General features: G+C 55.1%; 1 protein-coding gene across 3 annotated transcripts; it reads right to left on the reverse strand.

Moving 5' to 3' along the window:
* Positions 1-181: 181 nt before the first annotated feature.
* RNF212 (ring finger protein 212) lies at positions 182-24,688 on the reverse strand. 3 transcript variants are annotated; one of them, XM_074320029.1, is made up of 12 exons: positions 22,758-24,688; positions 21,405-21,466; positions 14,846-14,920; positions 12,669-12,725; positions 11,173-11,231; positions 9,979-10,031; positions 9,831-9,891; positions 7,853-7,898; positions 3,819-3,882; positions 1,802-1,874; positions 504-652; positions 182-352 (listed from the first exon to the last, which is right to left on the reverse strand). In XM_074320029.1, the coding sequence occupies exons 1-12, from the start codon at positions 22,864-22,866 to the stop codon at positions 237-239; spliced, it is 924 nt and encodes a 307-aa protein (XP_074176130.1). In that variant the 5' UTR covers positions 22,867-24,688; the 3' UTR covers positions 182-236. The 3 variants fall into 3 exon arrangements, 2 of the variants coding, with proteins under 2 accessions (XP_074176130.1, XP_074176126.1); XM_074320025.1 differs by having other exon boundaries at positions 9,831-10,031; XR_012492195.1 differs by lacking the exon at positions 182-352 and having other exon boundaries at positions 629-652; positions 1,802-1,870; positions 3,627-3,882; positions 9,831-10,031.
* Between the last annotated feature and the right edge of the window lie 70 nt (positions 24,689-24,758).

Genomic DNA, 24,758 nt, shown 5'->3' on the forward strand with positions numbered 1-24,758 from the left:
TCCCAGACAGCAGGTCTCAGGCACAGGGGCGATGCCTACGAGTGGGGCTGCGTGCAGGACTCTGTCACAGGCTCCCTTGTCGAGCTGGGGTCAGAACGCGTCCCAGCAGGCAGGTCACCAAGCTGCAAGGATCTTGGCAGAGTATCAAACTTATCACACATAAGCTGCCCCCAGATAATCAGAAAAGCCCTTTATTCGGTTGTATTCTTGCATCGCTGTACAGAGAAGAAGCACGATTATAGCTGCTGCCTGGGGTAGTGGTGCTGCTGGGCTGTCTGCAGGGCCGGAGAGCCACAGAGGCGGGCAGGAACCGGTCGTCTCTCCAGCGTGGCCGCCCCGAGGCCAGCAGACCCTGCAGAAGCAATGGGAGTCTTCTCAGCCACTGACGGAAAACTCAGACACAGTCCTCCAGAACATGTAAGCTTCGCTTGATCGTGTCACACACATTTCAACACTTTCTCACACGTCACGTGCACTTTCCAAGGGGACCAACGCACACTTGCCTAAATGCTGCCTCTGCAGCAGCCCCGAGAGGCTGATGGGCGGCCGTGGCGCTGGACCTGGGTGGCCTCCGAGGCTGGGCGAGCCCCCTCCTCCCACTGTGCCGGGTGCCTGGGGGCCCAGACTCTGGGCCGGCCCCTTGCTGGCAATCCTAGTAAGTTCAACAAACAAAATCACCAAGGCGTCAAAGGGCTTTGCGACATGATGAGGCCAACACGGACTACTTTTCAGTTTTAAAGGCCATGTGTTGGTTCCAAAAACATATTCCGAGTGCCGGGGAGTGAGGTCTTGCTCTGTGCTGGGGCTGATGGCCCCTCAGGGGACAGCTGCATGTGCAGTGACCACCAGGAGGCCTCCTCCGGGCTTTGCTGACCATGAACAGGGCCTGCGAAGATGGCTGCCCAGTACCAGGCCCAGTGTCCACTGTCAGCAGACCCTTCCCCTGCAGCCTCTGTGCTGATGCTGACAAAAGTCAAGAGTTACAATCAGCACCAAGCAGGGAGGGCTGGGTCCCCTGGGCATCAGGGCACCAAGCAGGGAGGGTGGGGTCCCTGGGGGTCAGAGGGCACCAAGCAAGGAGGGCGGGGTCCCCGGAGGGTGGGGTGGGGTGAGGAATGGAATCCCAGTCTTGTCAGGGGAGCAAGCTGCTCAGGCAGGTGGGTGGGACAGCCTCATGAATCAAGAAGCAGTGGGCACAGGCGTGGCTCTGGCTGAGCTGAGGGAGCTGGAGGCCACTGGTGGGGTTGCCAGACGGCCAAGTGTGGATGTGGCCTTTGGCATCGGATGCCACTAAGGGGCTTTAGGTGGGGGTCAGGGGAGCGTCCACCTGGCTTCTGGTGCTCAGGCAAGGGCTGTCCAGCGTGCTTCTACAGAGGAGGCCCACGTCTGAGACGGCAGCACGGTCAGTGGGTCGTGGCATACTCAGGTCAGCACACAATGGCCCATGGGCCAAACCAGCTGCTGCTTTTGTAATGGCTTTGGTGGGACACACATGTGACCGTTTGCTCACTGACCACCTGCAGCATTCTGCACACACCTGCCCCTCACAACCAGCCTGTGGGCCCTGCCCTGCGATGAAACGCTGCAGCCATTACAGGGCAACTGCCTAAGTTCTGTACGAGCTTCAGCAAAGCAAAACAGAAAGTGGTCTACAAAACATAACCTCAGAACACGTGAAAACGGGTTAAAAGGCAACACATGAAGATGCTCAGAGCATTACTGCCAGTGAGGCAGATTATGAGTTTTGTTTTTCAAACTTTCCACTTTCAGTGTCTTTAAGGAGCTGCATGCGGGGTCTTACCTGAGAGCCTGGGACACGCTGGCGTGACTTGGAGTCAGGCTGAGGTGCTGAGGGCCTCGGTGGGACACGCTACCTGTGGGGACAAGAGGAAACTAACACATGGCTGCTTTAAGGAAGAAGACATCACACCTGCGGTGTCTCTTCACTCCGCTGTCCCTGCCTACTCCCCACCCTATCCACGCACCACCCACTCCCCCGTTTAGGCCCCGCTCATGACAGGAGCGTGGAGTGTGCACATCTCACAACTTAGTCTTCTCTCCTTCGTGCATCCAGACTTTTCAAAGCATCCCGACCAACATGCATCCTGATACCAAGACCTGGGACAGGGCTGTTCAGGTCGCAGAGTTTCAATTTGACCTTGACACTCTGGCCTCAGGGGCCTCCACCTCCACTGCAGGTGGGCTTGGCTAGGGGAGAACACCCAGGTATGCAGAAGGCACCCCACAAATGCCTGGAGACGTGCACTCTTCCTGCTCTGAGTCCAGGGGCTCTCAGCTCCGACAAGAGGGCGGGAACAGCGGACAGACCGACCCTGCATTTTGCCTGCTGAACTCTCCAGGGTTTGTAAGAAACTTCTTTGGGATGTGAATGGTCCCTGGTATGCTTTAGGCGCAACTGAGGGCAAATCTGGAAGATTGCTCTTTTTATACTTGAGCTCCTTTGCACCTAATTTTGCAGAATTTTAGCAGCAGAAAGGCAGGAAGGAGGGGAGACAGCATTTAGGTGAGGCTCCCTCAGCATCAGCCCTTTCATAGTTGAAGAACCTGGGTCAGAGAGGCGAGTGCCTTTCCCTGGGGCACAGCACTGAGAGGCCCTGGGCTGTGTGGGCCGTGGGGGCTCCCTGTCCGCTGCTGGCTCTGGCACCAAAGCACTCCTAAGCCTGCAGGTGAGCCTCAGGAGAGCTGGCAGATGGCTGAGGACCCGGGAGGCAAAGCGTCGGCAGGCCGTATGAATCCTGCTTTTACGTTCCACACTGCAGGCTGGATTGACATCTGGGGGCTGTGCTGATCCCAGAGACATGGCCCCTCCCAGGCTGGGGGTTTGCCTGCAGGCACAGCCGTCCAAAGCCTGTGCTCTGGGCCACCTCCTCCGTCCAGCGTTCTCTCTGCCCTCATCACCAAGGCAGCCGTGCACCCCAACACCCCTAAATGACGCAAACCAGACACTTCCTTCCCAAGAGAGCCAGTCAGGGCTCTTGCCCACACGGCCCCTCGCGTGCCCTGCCTCCGGCGTGGCTGCCCCCATCCTGGCTCTAGGGCTCTGTGAGTAAAACATGGTGGTCATCTCCTGACCCATAGGCCTCCCCACCTGATTCACAAGTCCAGCACTGTGACCCCCGGGCAGGCCCACACACAGCAGTGGTATCTTCTGTTCAGCGAGCACATGCTCAGTACTGTGGGTGGGAGGTCGCTGAAACAGTTCCTTATTTACTCTTTACAGTAATTTGTGAGAGCTGTTGTCAACAGAGATGAGGAAACTGAGGCCTCACAGGTCAACTCGCAGCAGCCGTGTGGGCAGTGCTCTGGGGCTAGGTGTGGCCCTGGGCTCTCGCGCCCCATGGACGTCAGGCTCTCAGTCAGGGGAGTCCAAGGAGGAGGAAAGCCTCTGGAGAGCCCAGGGCGTCACGGAGGGGATGTCCCATAGACAGGAGGCCAGAGTGCGGCTCCTCAGCCACAAGACCCCCCACTCCTGGCGTCTGATTTCTGCTCAGGAAAGCAATGCTACCTGATGGATGTTAGAAAGGTTTCCACCTGAAAATTTTAAATGAAAAACATCTGACACCTAAGAGGATAAGTTTCATTATCTGGAATACGGAAAAGCCCACCTCCCTGGAATGCCAGGCACGGGCTCCGTGGGTCCTGGATGAGGCCACACAGCTCAGGCGATTGTCTGTGCCGACAGCTGAAGGACGACCCTCAGGTAAGTTCTGACGTGTGAGCAGACATTCCTTCCAGGGGATGTGTTTCAACGCGTGTTTTGCTTTGGGGTCCGGTTACAGGGACTCTGACCGACTTACCCATGCGTCCGTCTCGAGGTGGGCTAATCAGAGAGATTCTTGTCGGGCCGGCTGCTATCTCAGGCTAAGAACACAAAAAGAAAACGGTTGAGATGTTCCAAAACCCAGAACACAGCTCCTAGTCAGCCTGACACGTCTCTGGCTGACCGGGTTTGCCTGGGACGCAGGTCCCATGACACAGGGAGTCCCCCACTGTCCCACCAGCGCCCACAGCAGTGAGTGGATGAAGGACAAAGTGCTTCTAAGAGTTTCATAAGCAAGAAAAAGCAAACAAAGTTTGTGGTTGATGTTAGAAAATTTAAAATCCTGAGTAAATCCTCATTTGTGGTGCACAAGTCTGTCACCTGGAAAATACAGACGTTGGTGACCAGCAGGGGGCGGTGTGTGCTGGGCCTTGCTCAGAGCCTGGCACTTGCCAGCAGTGTTTGCACCCTGATCCCCACGGAGGAGCTGAGTGGAGCAGGAGGGATGGTCCACGCAGCTCCCAGCCCCCTGTAACCGCTGGGACCTGGGGCAGGAGGTGCACACAACGGAGACGCACCTTTGTGCCGTTTGGGCTGCCGTCTGCACCTCCACAGCCCGTCTGCCTCATTCTTGGGCCGCGCCAGGATCTTGGTGGCCCATCCTCCCTGCTCCTGTGCTCTGGCACACCCACCCTAATGACCCTGGGCCCACCAGCGGTGGCCTCTCTCCACGGCTGTCCCCTCATGCTGTCCACCTGCTACGTATGTCCAGTGCAGGCCAACTCTGACCAACGGGCACAGTGTGTGAAACTTCAATGGAAAAAAGTTACTTCCACATCGTGAGGACTGAAGTAACTGCTGTCGGGTCAGAACCGGGGAAATTGTGTGCCCTCATCCTGGCTTCCAATGAAAAAACTATTTTCGTAGGGTCTGCTTGGGGGAAACTCCTGTAATAGGTGAAACAGTGAACCAAGAGACATGGCCCAGGACAGTGGCCACAACCCAGAGGTGGTGAATGGCCAGCCAGCCAGGCGGGCCAGCGGGGAGGGTGCCAGGGCTGCCGACCAGCGCAGGCTGACGAGGCCCTGCCAGGAGGACAGGAAATAAGATGCGCCCAGATTGGGTCATGGGAGGACTGCTTTCTGTGCAGGTTCTGGGGTGTCGGCTGCCCTGTGCCAAGCGCACACTTCACTCTGACCACTGGCAGTGGGGCTGATGTGGCCCAGCAGGACCAGACCCGGCCGGGCACGGCAACAGGAAGCACAGGGACTCAGGGAGGTGCCCAACGTCTGGGGGGGCCTGCGATGGGGGCGGGGAGTTTGCGGGAGGAACATGAGAACAGAAGCCATGCGTCCCCCGTAAGCTCACAGGATGGGGTTGAAACCCAGCCTAACTGTCTCCTCTGCTCACAACTTGCTGGGACCAGCTCATACTAGAGAATGAATGCTCTGGGGACACTGGGGGCTCTGGGGTGTCAGGAAGGCGTTGAGGTCTGCAGCGGGCAGAGGGCTGCATGTCTATGTGCCCTCCTGGCGCATGCGGCTCTCGGTCCGTCTCTCCTCATCCTGGGGTGCTGCCTGCTGAGAACAGGTGGCAGTGAGGCTAATGTGTGACGTTGGTGCCTGTGGGCACACTGCACTCATCCCGGGCCATGTGGGTCTGCATCTGTCAGCCCCAGCCTGCTTTCCTGACGGCTGGTGTGCGTTCGTCTGGACTCTCCTTCAAAGCAGCTGATTTTGCTGATTTCCCTCATCAATTCACGAGTTCAACAAAGTCTGCGTTCACTGTTGGCTTGAGTTGGCTCTTACCTTTAAAAAGCCAGTATCTGTTAACACTGGCCAGTCATACCGGAGAGTCCTGAGCTCCTCTGCAGTTAAGGCCTCGACCTGGAAAGCTGCGTCCAGCTGGCCCTTCACCAGCACTTGCAGGCGGAAGCAGGCTGTGTCTCCCACCTGCTCTCCAGGACCCCAGACTTGGCGCCGGGCAGTGGGGAGAAGAGACCAGCACAGGCCCCCACCACGAGGCCTGGTGGCTGCCAGCTTGGTGTTCTTGCCCTCTGTCCCCAGCAGCTCACCCTGATGTGATGCCCACGGATCTGGCCACTCACCTGTGATAAACCGTCCGGGGCGGGGACCCCGCCCTCACCATCCAGACAACGCCCCTTCTGGGGGCCCTATGGTGGGACAAACACTGGGGGCCCTGGGCTCCACTCCAGCACCGCAGGCCGGTCCTGCCTGTGCCATATGGGTGGGCTCCTGGGGCCTCCGCTTGGGGCTTCCAGGACACATGGTTCACTTGACCCGTTGGGGGCTCACAGTAGCTCTCCCCAAAGCCTTTGTGTGTACCCACTCCTGGACAGACATGGCGCGGGAGGCAAACAACTGGCTGACAAGTTTTCCTTGAGAAGCTGGGTTCTGCTTTGGCTCCAGGGTTGGCATGCCACAGCCCACACCCCATGTCTGTCAGTAAAGTTGTCCTGGAACGCAGCTGTACCCACTGTTCCCACACTGTCAGCCAGAGACAAGCGGCTGGGGCAGACACTCTGGTCCACAGAGCCTCAGCCTCTCAGTCTGGCCCTTGACACAGACACTTGCTCACTTTGGAATTGGAACAATTCATTGCATTCTGGTCCCTTAGCTGCGATTTCCAAGGGAACACCAGTGACACGCAAGTCACTTCAGCCTGTCAGCCTTTAATCTCTGAAAGAGGTCACACATGGGCTGAGGCTCTGGTTCAACCTCGGGGGGCACAGAGCCTCGGGGGGCATGGACGAGCCTGGGGTGCACCTCAAGAGCTGCGAGCCAGGCTGGGAGGCTGGTGGGTGAGGGCCAGGTGCAGGTGCCCAGGGCAGGGAGGACTGTATCACGGCCACTCCCAGGTGTGGCGGGAAGCGGGTACCGGCTGGCAGACACAGCGGCACGGCAGAGTGGGGAGGTGACAGGGGCTGTAGAGGAGGCTGCCGAGGGCTGGGGGTCCTGCCCCAAGCTGCATGCTCTGCGTTACTGCCTCCCTACCCTGGGCTCCAGGTCCTGGCAGAATCTGGTTCCAGGATGCTGCCTGGATGTGAGCACCTCTCACTGGCAGGCTGCCAGGGGCTGCGGTTGTGTTTGTCAAGTGCTCGTACAAGGTGTGATCAAAATATATGGAGAATGTTTAAACTGAAAAAACTTACAGTAAAAGACACATTGCTATTAATGCCCCTCATGATACTCCCCCTCACTTAGAACACACTATTCCATCGTCCTTGCCACTTTCTGAAGCAGTTCTGCAAGTCCTCTTTTGTGAGTATCTTTAGCTGTGTTGTCGTGGCTGCCTCGATGTCCTGAATTGATGTAAAACATTTACCTTTCACGGACATTTTGACTTTGGGGAAGAGCCAGAAATTGTACGGAGCCAGATCCGGTGAATAAGGTGGATGAGGACACACCATCATGTTTTTATTTGACAGAAATTGTCGTACTAGAAGGGATATGTGACATGGAGTGTTGTCACGATGGAGGATGATTTATGGCACTTTAAAACACACCTTCTCTCAACTGTAGCTCACACCCGGCTGACTGCACTGAACAAGTTAAAATTTGTCACACACTGTTTCTAAGGTTTGACACGCAGCTTCCCATATTGAAGGTCCCTGCCTTTCCATTGGATGGCACTCGGCAGTTTTTTGATCACACCTCATAGGAGTGTTTGCCAACAATAAGAGCTGAGTAAGGGCTCAGAGCAGCGTCTCCACTAAGTCTGTCACTGGCGCTGCCAGGTGGGCGCAGGGCCGCCGTGGACACCTGTAGGCTCCTGCCCTGTCCTGTACCGAGACTGGGCTCGGCCTGAGTGGGCAATGACGGCCAGGCCTGGCTGCCCTGTGTTCCGGCCACAGTTCCTCTGGTCTTGCTTCTCTTTGAGTTGAAGCTGTCCCCTCCCATTTCGGACCCATCTCTTTACCTGACAGGGTTTGTCCTGGTTTCAGCCAGCACCGTCTGCATCACTTGTCCAGGTCACAGGGGAGCATGGTCATGACATGAATGGTGCCACTAACCAGTGCGGGGACATGCAGCACAGAGCTGACGAACTTACCCTTCTCCTTGGGGAGGGCGTGAGGTCAACGTCCATGGATTCCACTCTGTCAAATAAACAGGGAGACATACTGACTGGGCCTGGGCCTTCTCTGCAAGGGAACACGCACATAACGCCCCCGAGCTGACGCCCACATCCCCCTCGTGCACGGCCCTGAGCTCAGAACCGCAGGCCCCATCACTGTCACTTCCCTCCCTCCCTTTTACTGCACCCACTGTCTGCAAAACCAAACACAAACCCCACACAGCATGGAGGCCCTGGCCCAGCTCTGCAGCCTCCATCCTGGGAGGGCACTCAGACTTCTAGCCCAGCACCCTCCTCTGGCTGCCTGTTCTGGGCTCGTCCAGTTCCTGTGACACGCCACAGCTGCAGTATCTCATCTCATTTACTCACCTCAACACAGCCGGCCCACGCGCTCTGCACAGCCGGCCCACGCGCTCTGCACAGCCGACCCACGCGCTCTGCACAGCCGGCCCACGCGCTCTGCACAGCCGGCCCACGCGCTCTGCACAGCCGGCCCACGCGCGCTGCACAGCCGGCCCACGCGCTCTGCACAGCCGGCCCACGCGCTCTGCACAGCCGGCCCACGCGCTCTGCACAGCCGGCCCACGCGCTCTGCACAGCCGGCCCACGCGCTCTACACAGCCGGCCCACGCGCTCTGCACAGCCGGCCCACGCGCTCTGCACAGCCGGCCCACGCGCTCTGCACAGCCGGCCCACGCGCTCTGCACAGCCGGCCCACGCGCTCTGCACAGCCGGCCCACGCGCTCTGCACAGCCGGCCCACGCGCTCTGCACAGCCGGCCCACGCGCTCTGCACAGCCGGCCCACACGCGCTCTATACAGCAGGCCCACGCGCTCTGCACAGCCGGCCCACGCGCTCTACACAGCCGGCCCACGCGCTCTGCACAGCCGGCCCACGCGCTCTACACAGCCGGCCCACGCGCTCTGCACAGCCGGCCCACGCGCTCTGCACAGCCGGCCCACGCGCTCTACACAGCCGGCCCACGCGCTCTGCACAGCCGGCCCACGCGCTCTGCACAGCCGGCCCACGCGCTCTGCACAGCCGGCCCACGCGCTCTACACAGCCGGCCCACGCGCTCTGCACAGCCGGCCCACGCGCTCTGCACAGCCGGCCCACGCGCTCTACACAGCCGGCCCACGCGCTCTGCACAGCCGGCCCACACGCGCTGCACAGCCAGCCCACACGCGCTCTATACAGCAGGCCCCCATGCTCTGCACAGACGGCCCATGCGCTCTGCAAAGATGGCTCAGCAAACAGCCCACATGCTCTGCACAAATGGCTCAGAGAATGTTAGTCCCTTCACTTTGGCCAGCAGCTGACAGGGAAACGTGATTTGGGCCTTCCCACAGGACAGAGACAGAAAGAACAAGGCAAAGGAGGGAGGACAGTAACTCAGGCACCTTCAAAGAGCGCTGAGCGCCACATGCTGCGCTGTAAGACATGGGACCCACAGGCTCTCAGATGACCTGCCACTGGCCCTTTTGTGCCACACGTGTCCCCAACTCCCATCATTTCAAGAAAACACAAAGATGGAGGAGGGACATACTCTAAGGGCCATTTGGCGAGGTGGGGTCAGGGTCCCCAATGGAGCCGCCAGCACAATCACCAACCTCATCCTTCCCTTGTGCTGGATTTGTTCCTGAGCCTCCCTGATCACAGACGGTCCAGTGACACTGCTGCTCCAGCCCAGTCACATGGCCACTCCGCAACCAGCTGCGATGCCCACAGGGACACGTCTATGACTGGGCAGCTGGGACCACACCTGACTCTGGGACCTGCTGCAGTGAGAGCCGGGGCTAGGCATTGCCCAGCGTCCAGTAAGTGCCCAGAATTTGGGGACTTGGAGAGGACAAGGGATGGGAAGGGAATGTATGAAGCAGAAGGACTTGTGCCTTATCAATGTCACCCAATGAGTCCCATAAACTCCCAGACCAGTTGTACGGGACACACACACCTCTCAGAGGCCGGCGAGTCAGGGGGCAGGAACAGGCATCCGTCTGGCTTTGCCGAAGGGGCTGTGAAACACACCTCAGAGCTCAGCATGTGGCTGCCGCTGGCGGCACCGTCCTCATGTCCTTCCCTGCAGGCGCGACTCCACTTACTTGAAACTGGATGTTTGATTGTGCTGAAAACTGTTTCTTGTGACGGTCTCACACTAAACAGATGGGAAAAGGGGTTAATTAAACCAGGAAAACTTCCTTCCAACCAATTCATTCCAATTGAAAGCATGAGGACTGAGACAGGCAGACGCTCTCCTGGGGCTGTGCCCGACCCCTCACCAGCCTCATTTCCCACATGCTCCCTTTCCACCCCGAGAAGCTCCGTGAGGACAAGCACTCGGCCTGCCGACCCTGCTGAGGACACAGCGGTGCTCAGTAACGACTGACCATGGTGGCAGTGCTGGGGCTCAGCTCCTCTCAAGGTCACTTGCTCCTCCTTCCAATGACTCAGAAAAACTGGGTGTGGAGGAGGGCAAGTCCCCCAATGCCCCACCGTCACAGAAGCTGGCACCCACAGGACCAGTTTGGGGTAGCTCCCCGGAGCAAAGAGTGGGCCACACCAGGTGTGCACGCAGTGAGTCCCGGGAGGACCCAGCACTGATCGCCACCGTGCCAGAAACACTCCACCTCGAGCAAGAGCCGAGGAAAACACGGAGGATTTCAGGTACAGGAAATAAACTACCGGTGAGACACAAAAATACACAACCAACACAGCTGTAAAAAGAACCAGGAATGTTCTAGAAATGTAATAAAACAGCAAATAAAAGCTTGGTGGAGGTGTGAGCAGTAGAGCTGAGTTGGGCTGCACATAATCTAAAGATCAGAGTCGACGGCCCTGCAGGGCTGCTGCATGCCCCACTGGCCGCATGTGCAGGTGACCCAACTAGCGTGTGCAACCCACTACCCTGGGACTTCTGAATCAGCATGTTCAAAACAGAAACTGCACTGTGTCCTCTCGGACCACAGGCACGGCTGAACGCATGTGACACCATGTTCACTGCCGCTGTCTCAATCAGCCCAGCACAGATGGATGAGCGGCCGCGCTGCCTGCCCTCCCCTTTCATAACTGCTACCTCACAGCTCCTCCCGTTGCCCCAGGAATCACGAGGACCCCACCGGGAACCATTCATGCTTTTCTACTTTTTCTTTTTCATCTCCATTCTTTCCCTCAGCTTCCTACTGCATTTCTGCTGTGACGGAGCTTCTGGTAAACCAAGCGCTTTCTTCTGCTCCCTGGGTGTGGCCCATGTTAGAGACAGATGAGTGGACACCTGCGTGTATGCCGAGGGAACCCACCTGTGCAGCCGCTCCATCTGCAGCACGGACTTCCGGAGGGCATCTTCCAGCTTAGAAATCTGGATACAATGAGGGGACTTCCGTTACACACAGGCTGTGCCAAGTGACTGAGCAAAATATGCAGGCCCTCTCATTTCTTAGATCCTAAACCAGGACATGAGTCAGGTGGTTTGTAGTGCACGTGCGCCACGCCCAGCCAGCACCTGGGGCCCTGCAGGAGCTGAGACTGGCACCTGTCAGTGCTCGTCTGTACGAGCACCCATGAGCCTCAGCACTACAGTCTCAGTGGTCCCATCAGGGTCAGGGCTCCGGCCGCCACATAGCAGCTGTGAGACCTGCAGTTCCTCACTGACATTGTCTGACCCTACATCAGCCTCTGGACAGCGTGGTTAACTCCATCTACTCTCCACTTCTGCAGTGAGAACTGACGGGTAAGACACACAAAGGCTTGGTCAGGAGCCTGTGGCCAGGCGGGGGTGGGCCAGACAGCTCTGTGGACACAGCCCACAGGGGCCAGGGCTGGGCAGTGGTTCGCCTCTGCTGGCTGATCTCTGAGCAGATCCACTGTCTGGGGCACATAGGAGGGGAGAGGATAGGAGGCACCAAGCACTCGGCTGGCCAGGCCGCAGGGGCAGTGCCACCCTGACACCTGCAACATCCAACACAGGTGGTGGGACAGCTTCCACACTCGAGGAGGTGGCTGCAAGTTTCGTGACTTCAGAGCCAGCTGCTGACTCTACTTACTTCACAACCTTCAAAGGTCTTACAAAAGGACTTTTCTAGAAAACAAACACAATGGTATGTCTGAATAGAGAAGTCTAAGCTGCCACCTGTGCTAAAAGCCCTGATATCACTCCCGACCAGGTGAGGAGGAGGGCCCGTGGGGCGTGTCCTGTAGGGGTGTCTTAGGTGTGTTCTGTGGGAGTGTCTCAGGCGTGTCCTGTGGGGGTGTCTCAGGCGTGTCCTGTGGGGGTGTCTCAGGCGTGTCCTGTGGGGGTGTCTCAGGCGTGTCCTGTGGGGGTGTCTCAGGCGTGTCCTGTGGGGGTGTCTCAGGCGTCTCCTGTGGGAGTGTCTCAGGCGTGTCCTGTAGGGGTGTCTCAGACGTGTCCTGTGGGGGTGTCTCAGGCGTGTCCTGTGGGGGTGTCTCAGGCGTGTCCTGTGGGGGTGTCTCAGGCGTGTCCTGTGGGGGTGTCTCAGGCGTGTCCTGTGGGGGTGTCTCAGGCGTGTCCTGTGGGGGTGTCTCAGGCATGTCCTGTGGGGGTGTCTCAGGTGTGCCTGTGAGTTTGGGGGATAGCAGTGGACCCCGACATAAAACTGGCTCAGTGACCATGGCTGGGCCCGGAGCAGCAACAGGGCCGACAGGAACCGTGCAATAGCTGAGGGTCCGCGGCACAGATGGCATCCGGTGGCCTCCATATTGTGACACAGCGTTGGATGACAAGTCTGACAGGAAATCAAAAGCTCAGTACTTGTGACAAAAAAGAGACTGAATTTACCTTTTCTCTGTGGAAGGCTAACAGTCTCTTCCTGTGTTTTTCTTGAAATTCTGAAATCTGAGAAGAGAACAGATGTCAGCTGCTGACACTGGCACATGGCCGTGCTTGCGCCCCCCACAGACATGCGTCCCCCTGCCCGCCAGCCAGGATGTGGGCACCATCTATGCCCAGAGAGGGCCCCAGGATCGCGGTGCAATGAATGAATGATGCAGCAGGCGGGGCCAGGATTGTGATGTAGTGAATGAATGAATGAGTGAATGACGCTGCGGACACTCTCTAAGGCAAACACAAGCTGAGGTATCATGTTCTACCTAGTCAGTAGAGACCCCAGGTCTGCTCTGTCTCCCCTCCATGTGCCTTAGGTGGCGCTCTGGGCCCTGGCCATGGGAAGGGACATGACCTACATGGGCCAATCACAGCACACTGTCCCTTTGACAACAGTGACTGGATCACAGGATGGCCTCCTGACCAAACAGCACCCATGAGAACACCCTGAAACTGTGACACGGACCAGGGCTGGGGTGGGTGGGACGAACCAAGGTCGAGAGTGACGCCGAGACTGGCTGAGCTGAGAGCTTCCGAGAGCCAGTGACCGAGCCTGGGTTCCCAGGGCCAACTGCGTCCTCTGTTCATAGGAGCCCAGCTTGCGCGCTGGCAGTGCATACAGGCTGGACTGAGCCCGAGAGCACACGGGATAAAAGTGAGCTCTGACACGTCACATCAGGGATGTTTTCAGACAATGAACTGAGAAGACCCATCTGCGGAAAGGAGAACGGCCAGCCCCACGGGTCTCCAGTGCCTCCACTCTAGCCGCGGCCACCTCCAGAAGGCAGGACTGGTCAGGAGTGACCAGCCCCCTCTTCACGGTCTCCTGACCTCCTGGCTGCTGCATGTCCCTGGGACTCAGAGCCTCATGGACGCAGCGCAGGTCCCAGCCTTCCAATTTTGGCCTCAGGCCGGCTTTACGCTCTGGAAGTTGCTGAGGACCCCCAAAGAGCTTTGTCATGTGGGTTTCAGCTGTTGATGTTTACCCTGCTAGAAATTAATACTGAGAGACATTTAAAATATTTATTATTTAAGAAAAATAAACCCAATAGGTTGACAAATAACGAGATGCAATTTCTCATGTCGTGAAGTCTGTGGAAATCGCACTTGGCACCTGTGAGAGATGAGGTGACGTGAGCCAGAGGCGTGGAGGGAGGTCACTAGGCAGCACCTCACGGTCCTCGCTCTGAGTGCCTGTGCAGGCTGCGTGGTCTGACGGGGACAGTCGGCCCTGCTTCTTCTGGAGGCAGGACGAGGCCCTGTGGGGCGTCTGCGATGCCATGTCCTTCGCCAGATGTTCCAGCCTGCTGGTGGTTCTGAATGCTGCGGGTGAGGCTCTCCCCCAGTTCTCAAACACGGCAGCTTCTGGGCTCCAGGGGGGGACCCGGCCCAGAAAAGGGTCCACTGCGAACGTGGCAACAATGTTGGTCTGCATCCCTGCCTGGCTCTTGTCTTGTGCTGATGCTGCATTCTAGGGCATCCATGTGTTCCCTGGGGAGCCCCCAGGACAAAGGGGGACAGCCATGACACCATGGGCACAGAGCCAGAGGGCAGTTTCCCAGAGGACGGGACAGTCTTGGCAGACTGGCTGACCATGGCTTCCTGACAGACCCGCCCATGCGCCGAGCATGGTCCCCTCAGCCTCTGCTGGCCGCCCACCTCAGGGCCTCTTTGGGGGAGTGCAGGTGGGAGGTGGCCCCTGGCACGTTAGCAGAGGAGGAAGTAGGCTGGCAGGGCAGAGGCAGCGCTCCTCCTCTCCCGGGCAGCTTCCTGGACAGCCTGGTGGATGGGGCCGCACACCTTCACAGCTTACAGGCTGAGGCGGGGGAGAGCGGGCAGAGCATGGAGCAGGAAGGGCTCGAGGGTCAAAGGCCACAGCCCAGTGACCCTCAGGAAAGGACAGCTTCACGAAGCAGCTGCTGACCCAGGGGCCTGTCCAAACCCGAGATTCTAAGGTCCGTCCTCGAGTCGTGAGGATCAGCAGGGCATCAGACCAATGACCACGGTATCGACCATGGAGGGACACAAACGGCAACAGAGTAAAGCAAGTGGGCTGTGCAGTGAAGATGGTACAGCACACACCTGGGCAGGAGACCACTTACCCTGGGCCCACAACCGCACGGCACGCTCACCTGGGAGGTCTCCTTGGAGTACTTCTTGCACAGACTGTCTATACCCGCAAACAGCGCCTGGATGCCTGAGTCCGTCTGGAAGAGAAAGAGAAAGGCGTCTCCATTTGCTGCCTCTGACCCCACACTCATGGCCACTCGTTCAAAACTGAACTGAAGACCCAGAAGGAGCCCGGACAGGAATGACCAGTGCATCCCAATCGTCTCCAAGAGGCACTGGGGGGAGTCCCGCCTCCTGGCTGCCTGGGATTGTTGGGTGAGCGCAGTGCCACTGCCCAAGGACAGAAGGGCAGCGTGGCCTGGCAGCTGCTGGAGCCCTCTGGGCCACATGTCCTCATCTGCCAGGTGACACTCATCTCTGCTTGCAAAGGCTCCAGCGAAGGTTCAAGGAGGCTGGAGGTGAGAGCCAAGCACCAAGGGAACACTGAGCCGGAGGAAAAGCCTCAGAGCACAGTGTACCGCCATCACCAGTACGGGGAACACAAGGAACTAAAGGAAAGGCAGGGTTTCGGAGTGGTGTCCACCTACTTACAGACGTGGCACAGATGCGCGCCAAGCACTGCGTCCGCGGGCACTGACGTGGGAGTGGCGCCCTTGACCGGAGGCAGAAGGACAAGAACACAGCAGGGCCCGGTAAGGACACACTCAGGACCCAGAAGATGCAGGAGAGCCTGTGACCCTCCCCAGTCTGGTCTTTGCTTCAGAACCACAGGTGTGACACAAGCATCAGGATGGAGATTTGATCCCACCCATTTAACCTACTTGTGCTCCCCAAATTCCATGACTTGACAGTGACACTAAATTTATGCCCCCTGAGGGGCCAAGGCCCTAAAGGGAAGCATGGAGGAGACGGCGAGTGACTGACTAGTGAAGTGACTCCAGGATCCGTGCGCAGGCTGCAGGGTCCCTGGGCCCGGCCACTGAAGGCGCAGGGGCTCTGGGTCCGGGTCCGGAGAGCCCTGCTCTGCACCAACTCGACCTGCCGCACACTCGGGAGCCTCTACCCCAGGTCACAGAAAATGGGAGAGCACCCCCAACAGAGCGTGGCTGCCTGGTGTTCAGGGGTGGAGAGCACGATGTCATGTGAGCATGTATTATACCTACATAGACACACCCAAAACAACATGATTAGCTCCCCATCCAGAAATGGAAGCCACTGGAAATGCTGTCGCTGATGAACTAGATCCACGGCCAATGTGAGGGGGAGCGAGTCACTCTGCACGTGAGCAACCCCAAGTGGGACAGAGGCGCGTGACTTCATTCCACATAGACAGCCACCCTGAGCGGGACAGGGCATCACCTGAAGCCCAGCAGGATAACTACACACTCAACGGCCAACCTGTGAGAGACCAAAGCAAACAGGGCGTGGTATGACCCAAGCCATAGAAAGCGTTCATTTTCAGTAACGATTCTAACCCTGGGGCCAATATAAATTCACAGTGAAGGCAGAGGAACGTTGGAGAATTTGTCACCAATAGGCCTCACTAAATGACATGACAAAAGGAACTCCCCAGAAAAGGACCCTCAGGGACAGTGGGGGACTCGGGATGTGGGAACCCTAAGGAACACTAACCCCCCAGTAATGTCTGTGGGGTTTAGTACAGAGAATAAAACACACACAGCAGTCAGAGACCAGGTGAAAGGAGGTCCGTGGAGCTGAACACCTGGGGCCTGGATTTCTGAGGGAACCCCTTTTATATAGACTTGAAAAGGCCGCATGCTGCAGTCTCTCAGGTCACTCAAACGAGTGCTTTCTGGAGCCGAGTTACGCACTTCTAATTTGTGCACCTTTCTGCACTGTACTTCAACAAAAGTCAGCAAAAATGGTAACTAAAATCCCCAAATATTTCCAAATTAATCAATATACATTTGGGTCACCAGAGTCATCAAGTAGAAATTTGAAATGATTTTGAAGTGAAGACAATGAAAATATAACACAGCCAAACATACATAATTCCGGCAAGGATGGACACTAAATAGGCCTCACTAACCGACGAGGGACAGTCAGGACCCTGTGATACAAATGGTAGAAAGCAAAGGTTGGAAGTTGATGCTGAGCACCATCTTAAAGAACAAACTAAACCAAAGGAGAAAAGAAAATGATAAGGAGAACTAACAAAATGGAAACAATTGTCAAATAAAGATAAACAGAGCCAAAAATTAATTCTTTGAAAAATACTAATAAAAGTCAATAAACACTTGATAAGACTGTTCAAAAAAAGAGAAGGCACTATTAAGATGAAAAAAGGACATTACAGATATTACGACACTAAAAACACCAGAGGGCTGCAAACACATTGGTGACAAGATGTTTGAAAATGCAGATGAAGGGCACAGATTCCTAGAAAAATACAACTTACTTAAATTGACCTAAGAAGAATTAGGAATTCTGAACAGCCCCATATCTAATAAAGAAATTCAATCCCTAGGTAAAAACCTTCTAGGTTCAGATAGTGTCACTGGTGGATTCTCCCACACATTTTATAAACAACCTGTCTTTCAGAGGAGAGAAAATGAAGAAAATATTCACCTCCTGTCATGAAGCCAGCACAGCCCCGATTCACCAAAGCTTGCAACGGGCATGAAACAGGGGAAGCAGTCAGTTGTCACATGAACACAGGTGCAAAACATACAGGCTAGGCTGCCTCACAAGCAGATTGCATTTATTCTTAGAAGCTAACGTGGGTTTAAAATTCTAAAAATAAATGCAATTCACCCCATTAACAGAATAAAGTAGAAAAATCAAATGCCAATCTCAATAGTTACAGAAAAGCTAGTTGATAAAGACACTGTTCATGATAAAAACCCTTAGCAGAAAACCTATGTGCACCTAATACTTCATGGCGAAACACTGCAAGTTCCATCCTGAAATCAGGAAGAGACGCAGGACGCCTGTTGTCACCACCATTTCTACCCCACGTGGTACTGGAGGTCCAGGCCAACGCAGGAAAGAGAAAAAGGCAGGACAGAATGTCAGGAATGAAACAAATATACATTCAGAGATGACATGACTGTGAACAGAATCTAGAAAACTAGATACGCCAACAGAATTTCAAGTGACTCATGTGAGGTCACCAGGTGTAAGTTAATGGGCAAAGTCCATTGCATGTCACACACCAGCAGTAAGCACTGAAGAGATGGACTTAAACATGGCTGGCAGCACCCCAAACAGTGGGTACCTGAGGATAATGCTGACTGCATCCTCAAAGAAAACTGACGTCATTGCTGAGAAATCTGAGCATATCTAAGTGAATGGCGAAGTGTGTGTGCCATATTCACGGACTGGGAGAGCCAACAGCACACAGATGTCAGTTTTACCTACATTCTGACTACATGCAAGCCTGATAGAAATCCCAACAGGATTCTGTGTATAGAAACTGACAACTTGACTCCAAAACTTAGATGGAATGCGAAGGCTAACATAGGCTAACGATGCACCAGACAGCTCCCCAGTCTCAGGGGTTAGGAGGGCATTGGTTCTTTCCTGAGTTTGGTAGGTGGCTTTCCACCAGGACCAGTCTCCTGTCAGCAGCTGCCCTCTGATGGGCCCTCAGCATCCAGCTGGAGGAGGGGGAGGGGGAAGGCTCTCTGGGAGACCGTTTTTGGGGGCCAGGCCCAGAATGGCATTTCTCACAGGATGTAGGTGGAGAAACGAGTCTCGCTGGGTGTGCAGGAAGAAAGGGAGCAGGGATGAGGACAGCCCTCCGGCTGGGCCAATCTGCCATTCCGGTCACTGGTGTCCACTTTTCTCTTCCTCTACACAGACAGGTCACCCCCCCCCCCTCAAATGCCCATCACTGTGTCCACACCACAGTCCAGGGTCTTGGGTGGTCCTCTCCTTCTTGTCCTGATCTGGTCTGCAACCTATGACCTTGGCCCACCCCATCATGACCAAAGTCTGACAGGGGACTGGGTCGGCACAAGTGAATCAACACCCCCAGTGGCAAGGGGGGAGGGGGAGGTCACAGCAGTCTTGGGGCCCTGCAGGCGGCTGTCCTGGGGCTCCTACCTTGGGGTCATCTTGATTATAGACTGGCCTCTGCCGTCCAGGGGACCCTCCTGCCCACCCATCTGCAGCCCCGGTTCTATCCGCTGAGCGTTTTTCTTTGTCTGTGGCTCCCCAAGCCCTGTGGGAAGTGGGCCCTGATCACCGAAGACCTCAAAGTGTCATCTCATCCCTGGAGCCCAGAAGCACATGGCTACTCACCTGCTCCTGCTCACATCCCTCCCCACCTGCTGCAGAACCAGCCAGGTTGGCCCACGGGTACCCCTGGGTCTGCACGGCCTTCTGCTCTGCACTTCAGCAGAGGCTGCCTCCTGGGTCTCTGCAGGCTCCCAGGCTCAGTCTGCCCTGTTCCCTGGCCTCCCACCACCTGACACATAAGGCAGCAAACACTGTGTGTGTGTGTGTGTGTGTGTGTGACAGTAATGGCCCGTTTTAACGACACATGAACCGACATATACAGGTGTATCAGGTGGTATCTGCACGGCAGGGCGGAGTGAGCACCTTCCAACGAAGGACCCTAGAGATCAGCTTGGCCTGTTGCAAGGCGGTTTGTTTTAATGAGAGAAACTGATCAGAACAGAAGCCACTAGGGCACTGCATCTAGCCAAGGCAAGTGTTGTTTTGTGAAACTGATTCCCTATTTTTGCACACGCACATCTGGTACACACGCAAATGCACACACACTCTGTCCTGGCGTCATCAATGGTCAGGGTCAGGGAAGCCACCGCCATGCAGGACGGCCGCAGAGACCTGAGGGCAGTGGGGGAGGGGGAGAGCGTGCCCGGGCCAGGCTGCAGGGGCCGCAGCAGGTCAGAGTTGTGGGCCTGGGGACCAGGTGTCCACCAGAGGCCTGGCCACAGAGCTATGGGTAGGAGGGGCTTGGGTTTTACTGCAGGGAATTTGGGACTCATGACCCAGGATGAAAACAGAAGGGAGCTGGAGGTGTGGGGCTCCACCTTGTGGGTGGGGCGGTGGGACAGGAAGGGATGGCACCGGAGGAGACTGCTAAAGAGCCCATGAAGTTTCTGAGGGGTTAGAATGTGGGTGTGAGAGAAAGAGGAGTCAGACCAACTTCTGCGTTTTAAACAACTTCACTCTCTCTCACATACACTTACACAGAGGACAAAATCCGCACGTTTTCAAACACCCACAGAACATGGAACAATTATGTACTAAGCCACATGAAAACCTTGGTTAATTAAAAAAAGAAACCATATAGCCGTATTTTCTGGTCACAGAGCCATAAAATTAAAACTCTGCCACAAAAAAATGACAGTGGAGATAAAATCTAACCACTTAGAAATTAAAGAATATTCTTTCAAACAATACTTGAGTTAAAAAAGGAGTAAAAAGAGGGATTAGAGACTATTTACAAATAAGAGAAGCAATATTTGAAGTAATGTGGAATGGCAGTGAACAGAAGGAAATGGATGGTCCTAAATATATTTACTAGGAAATAAGAAAGAACATAGGTGGACTAAACAGTCAACCCAAGGAGGCAGAGAAAGGCTAGGGGTCTCCACCCCTCAACCGCAAGCCTGGCCAGCTGTGCTACGAGTAGTAGTAGAAACGGGCAGAGAGTTTAAAATGACACGTTTGGAGGAAAACATGGCATTGTCTATTAAAAATTTAAATATTTAAATCTTTGTCCTGGCTTTCCCACGTCTAGAAATTTACGCTACAGAAATATTCTTAAAAGTATGCAGAGATGTTAGTGAAAAATGTTCACTGTACGATTGCTTAAAATAGTGAAATACCGAACAACCCCAAGGTTTACCAGCAGAAAAATTATGAAACACTATGCAGTCATCTTTAAAGAGTGAGGGTGTGGCCAAAATATGTCAACTGAGAAAATACCGGTTTTGTAAGAAGATAACTCACAGTAACATACACAGAACAGGGATTCTACTGCTGGCTGCCGTCTCTTTGGGGACAGAATCTGGGGGACTTTCACATCCTCCACTAATGACCTTCTGTATCAGATGCATTTGGGGTAACTTTGTATTAATATGTAATTTTAAAAAGCAATTGTTATAGATCAAAACACTGGATCAAATACATATCTTGGAGCCTAAGTGTAAGGAGAACAATTATTTGTAATTAAATTGAAACCAAACAAGTTAAACTGATGTCTTTTATAGAGAACAAAAGACATTGTTTTAAGCCTACTGCAACAGTAATCAATTTTAAACTTACTTTCCTCCAACCCTCTTAACTAGATATGAGCCCTGTGAAAAACGGAACTCTATCACTTTGTTAAGGAGCTTGTATTATACTGAAGAAGTCTATCCAACCCATTTTCATTTCCAGAAACATAGCACAGCAAACCTATGAACAGGCCAATGTATGATTAAGAAAGAAAATTGTAGGAGGTATCTGAAACCAAATCCTAATTACACTTTGATTACTCAGAAATCTTGTAAGATCTTCTAGTTAACCTAACAAAGTGAATGAAAATTTTAGACACCACAAATGACTAAAAATTAAATATCAAGTTTAAAGAGAAACACTGTGATCAATATTCAGATACCACAGATTTCAAAGATTTCAACTTACGTGTTTTGAAAGTAAAACTGTGTGACAAGGAACTTTACAAATCAAGCATTCATCCTTTTTACCTATAAAATGAAAGTAAATTTTATTATATTAGTGTGAGTACTGTTTTTAAATATGTATAAACACACTTCAAATTATAATGCTTCTTCAAAAGCTATACAGGATTATAGCACTTATTTTTTTCACATTCAGATACTGGATGAGACTATGAGTATGGATACAGGTGAGAAAAATTTATACAACTGACAATCCTTTTTTTCCTGCTTTGCAACTATGCCCCAAAATAGTGGCCATAAAGATCAACAGTACTTAAACTTAAGTCTATCCCTGATATTTCTTACAATTAGATTTTATAGTGATATCTTCATTTGAAAATAGCTCCTCCCAGCCCACTCAACAGGTAAATTTCTTGTTCTGCCCCCTTGGGCTCACTTCTGCACCACCACGGATTGCTCGCGCATCCGCTCCCTGGATAAATATTTTATACGTATTCACTGAGCTCCTGCTACCTGTAAAGCAGTGCTCAGACCTAAGAATGAAAGGTTAATACGTCCCGCCGGCTAGCGTCAGCTAACTGCCCTTCTGCACGGTCTTGCCCACATCCACATCGGCTCTAGTGTCTATTTCACCACCTTCCTCTCTCTGCAACTCTAGTTATCACCATGGAAACCCGCACCTCGGCGGACCGGCGCTGACAGCAGCCTTGCCCCTCCTCCTGCCCTCCTCACGGGCACCTTCTCCCATGACCACAGCTCGCTCCATCAGCGCTCTGTGTCATCAGGGAGCTCAGAACCCCCTCCCACTGTCCACTGCGCTCGCGCCAGCTCCTTGCGTGGGGGCAGCAGAGCCTCCGGTCCTGGGCGCTGCACCTCCCCCAGCCTCCAGCTTCGTCTCTTCACCGACCAGCCTGGAGCGCAGGCCGGCCTGTGGACGCGCCGGCCTCCGGGACGCCTTGTCCCCCCTGCAGCGCGCTCAGCCCACAGCGGCTGTGTCCGTCCCCTGTCCTGGCCCATGCGGCTGAGCTCCAGGAAAACCATCCCCCAGCTGAGAAGTGGACTCAGATTCGTGGATTCCAACACGGCCGACGCTGCAGCCCTGCTGGGCACCGTCCACTCTTCTGGTGTCCCCCAGCCCCACGCGGGGTGTTGGAACAAGCCCCCTCGCACACGGACCGAAGGAAGCAGCCCCCAGTCAAGACCCTTCCCTCCCCACCACAGAGCCCAGGTCACTGTCCCTTCGTCTCCGACGAGCGGCGAGCCTGACCCTTGGCCTGGGGGCTCCCCCACGTCAGACCCACACACAGAGGCTGGTCCCTTCCTCCCGACAGCGCGGCCGCCCCGCTGCCCCACGCACATTTGCTCAGGCAGCCCGCGCAGTACACGTGGCCGCAGCTGGTCAGGCTGAAGCACGCCGTCCGGCGCGGCGGCTGGAAGCAGCGATTACAGAACACCCAGGTGGCCATGCCATGCACGTTCGCCGCCGTCTTCACGACGCCCCGGCCACACGACACCCACGCGAGACCGAGCCGCGGCCTCCAGGTGCCGGCCCCAGGGCGATGAGTCCGCGCCTGCGCACGCGGCCGGCAATGCTGCGCACGCGGCCGGCAATTCTACGCCTGCGCAAACTGGAGCGCGCAGTGCCGCGCCTGCGCACCGGAGTGCGGGCCGCTCCCGCCAAAACCCTGACTGGAAGGTGCCGACCGACAACCTGTAGGCTTCGCTCCCGGCGGGTTGTCTTGGCTGCACGTCCGTCCGCCCGTCCGCCCGTCCGAGAGGAGGAACACGTCCGGTGGGCCCTGGTGTCCCCCATTCCAGCACTGCCGCTCCCGGTGAGTCTCCTGTGGGACAGCATGTGACAGCCCCGGCCCCGGCGAAGGTGCCGCGTCTGCGACGTGCGCGCCGGGGTGATGGCCGCGGCGTCAGGTGAGGCTCTGACCGCAAGGACAGCCGGTGGCCCGCCATGCCCTCCGTCTGGACGTGAGGCAGGGCGGGTGCTGGGGCCCAGGCAGCCCGGCTGGTGCCAGGACAGCGGAGGAGCACGACGGGCGCGGGGCGGGGCGCCGGGCAGGCCGACCGGGCAGGGCCGGGCCGGGGCCGCTGTCCGCCTCCAGCGTGTGCGTGTGGGAGGGCTTGGCTTCGCGGGGCTGCTTCCCTCTTAAAAGTAATCATGCGGGGAGCTGCGGGAAGGGACTGCGCTGTGTCTGCAAGAGGACAGTAATTACGTCACAATTTTAATGAAAGGAAACACGTGGAAGTCACTGGTCGTGGACTTACACGCCGCAGTGACGCCCGTCTCCCCAGGGCTTGCAAGAGCCAGCGTCCAGCTCCCGGTGGAGGCGGGTCACAGCCTGCAAGGCCTGGTGGGGACCACGTGAGGACACTCGGTGCAGAGGCTTCTGGGCCGCTTGCTTGTGTGGAGGCAAGTGGCCGTCTCCCGGGGACATAGGAGGACGCAGAGCTGTGGGACGACGTTCTGCTCAGAACGCGGTCGGGGACGGTGTCCGCCGCCTCCCAGCGCGTGGCTGGGAACGGACCTCGTGTGGCCACTGAGCCCTCGACATACGGTTGGTCCGCATTGAGACGCGCTTTCGGCGTAAGATGCATCTGGGTTTCCAAGACCTCGTGTCAAAAAAGGGATGCACACTATCTTCTTAATCGTTTTATGCTGGTCATCTGTTACAATGGTAATGTTCTTGATGTGTTGGGTTAAACAGATGTCACTAGGGTTGATTTCACCCTCTTTGAAAAGCCTTTTTAATGTGGCAACCAGAAAACTTAAAATGTACGTATGTAGCTCGCGTTTTATTTCTATTGGACAGGGCCAGTTTATACCAAGTTTGAAATATGAACTGGGTGATGTGCTTATCCTATCAAACTCAGGAGCTACATTGCTTTCTGTTTTGTTTTGTTTTGTTTTTGAGAGGCAGAGAAGCAAAGATTTTTATTAAAGCGAAAGTCCAGCTCTTTTATGAGCGGGGTTACCTGAAACTGGGATGCCCCGGCAGCCACATTGTTAAAGCAATATTGCATCAGTTACAATGCGATAAGTTGATTTCAACCCCAATGTCTGAAATCATGAAAGTACAGTAAATTCTCACTTAACATCATCAATATGTTCTTGGAAGCTGTGACTTAAGCAAACTGATGTGTAATGACTTAAGCAAACTGATGTGTAACAAAGCTAGTTTTACCCTAGGCTTATTGGTATAAACAAGAGTTAAATTCCTATGGCCACACACACACACAAAAATCACCAAACTTCTAAATAAATAAAGACCCAAAATACTTCTAATATTACACATTGAAATAAATGTGAGCGCTACATAAATTTTAGAACAATTAATAAAAACAAGTA

This window comes from Rhinolophus sinicus, linkage group LG02, assembly GCF_036562045.2.
Source record: "Rhinolophus sinicus isolate RSC01 linkage group LG02, ASM3656204v1, whole genome shotgun sequence".
Lineage (NCBI taxonomy): Eukaryota > Metazoa > Chordata > Mammalia > Chiroptera > Rhinolophidae > Rhinolophus > Rhinolophus sinicus.

Excerpts from the sequence above, each read along its gene's own strand:
- RNF212 (XM_074320025.1), bottom strand. The coding sequence starts at position 22,866 with ATGGCCACCTGGGTGTTCTGTAATCGCTGCTTCCAGCCGCCGCGCCGG. Across the intron at positions 10,032-11,172 it reads CAGATGGAGCGGCTGCACAG|TGTGAGACCGTCACAAGAAA; the intron begins GTGGGTTCCCTC and ends CCATCTGTTTAG. Across the intron at positions 3,883-7,852 it reads CGCCCTCCCCAAGGAGAAGG|CCTGAGATAGCAGCCGGCCC; the intron begins GTAAGTTCGTCA and ends TTGTGTTCTTAG.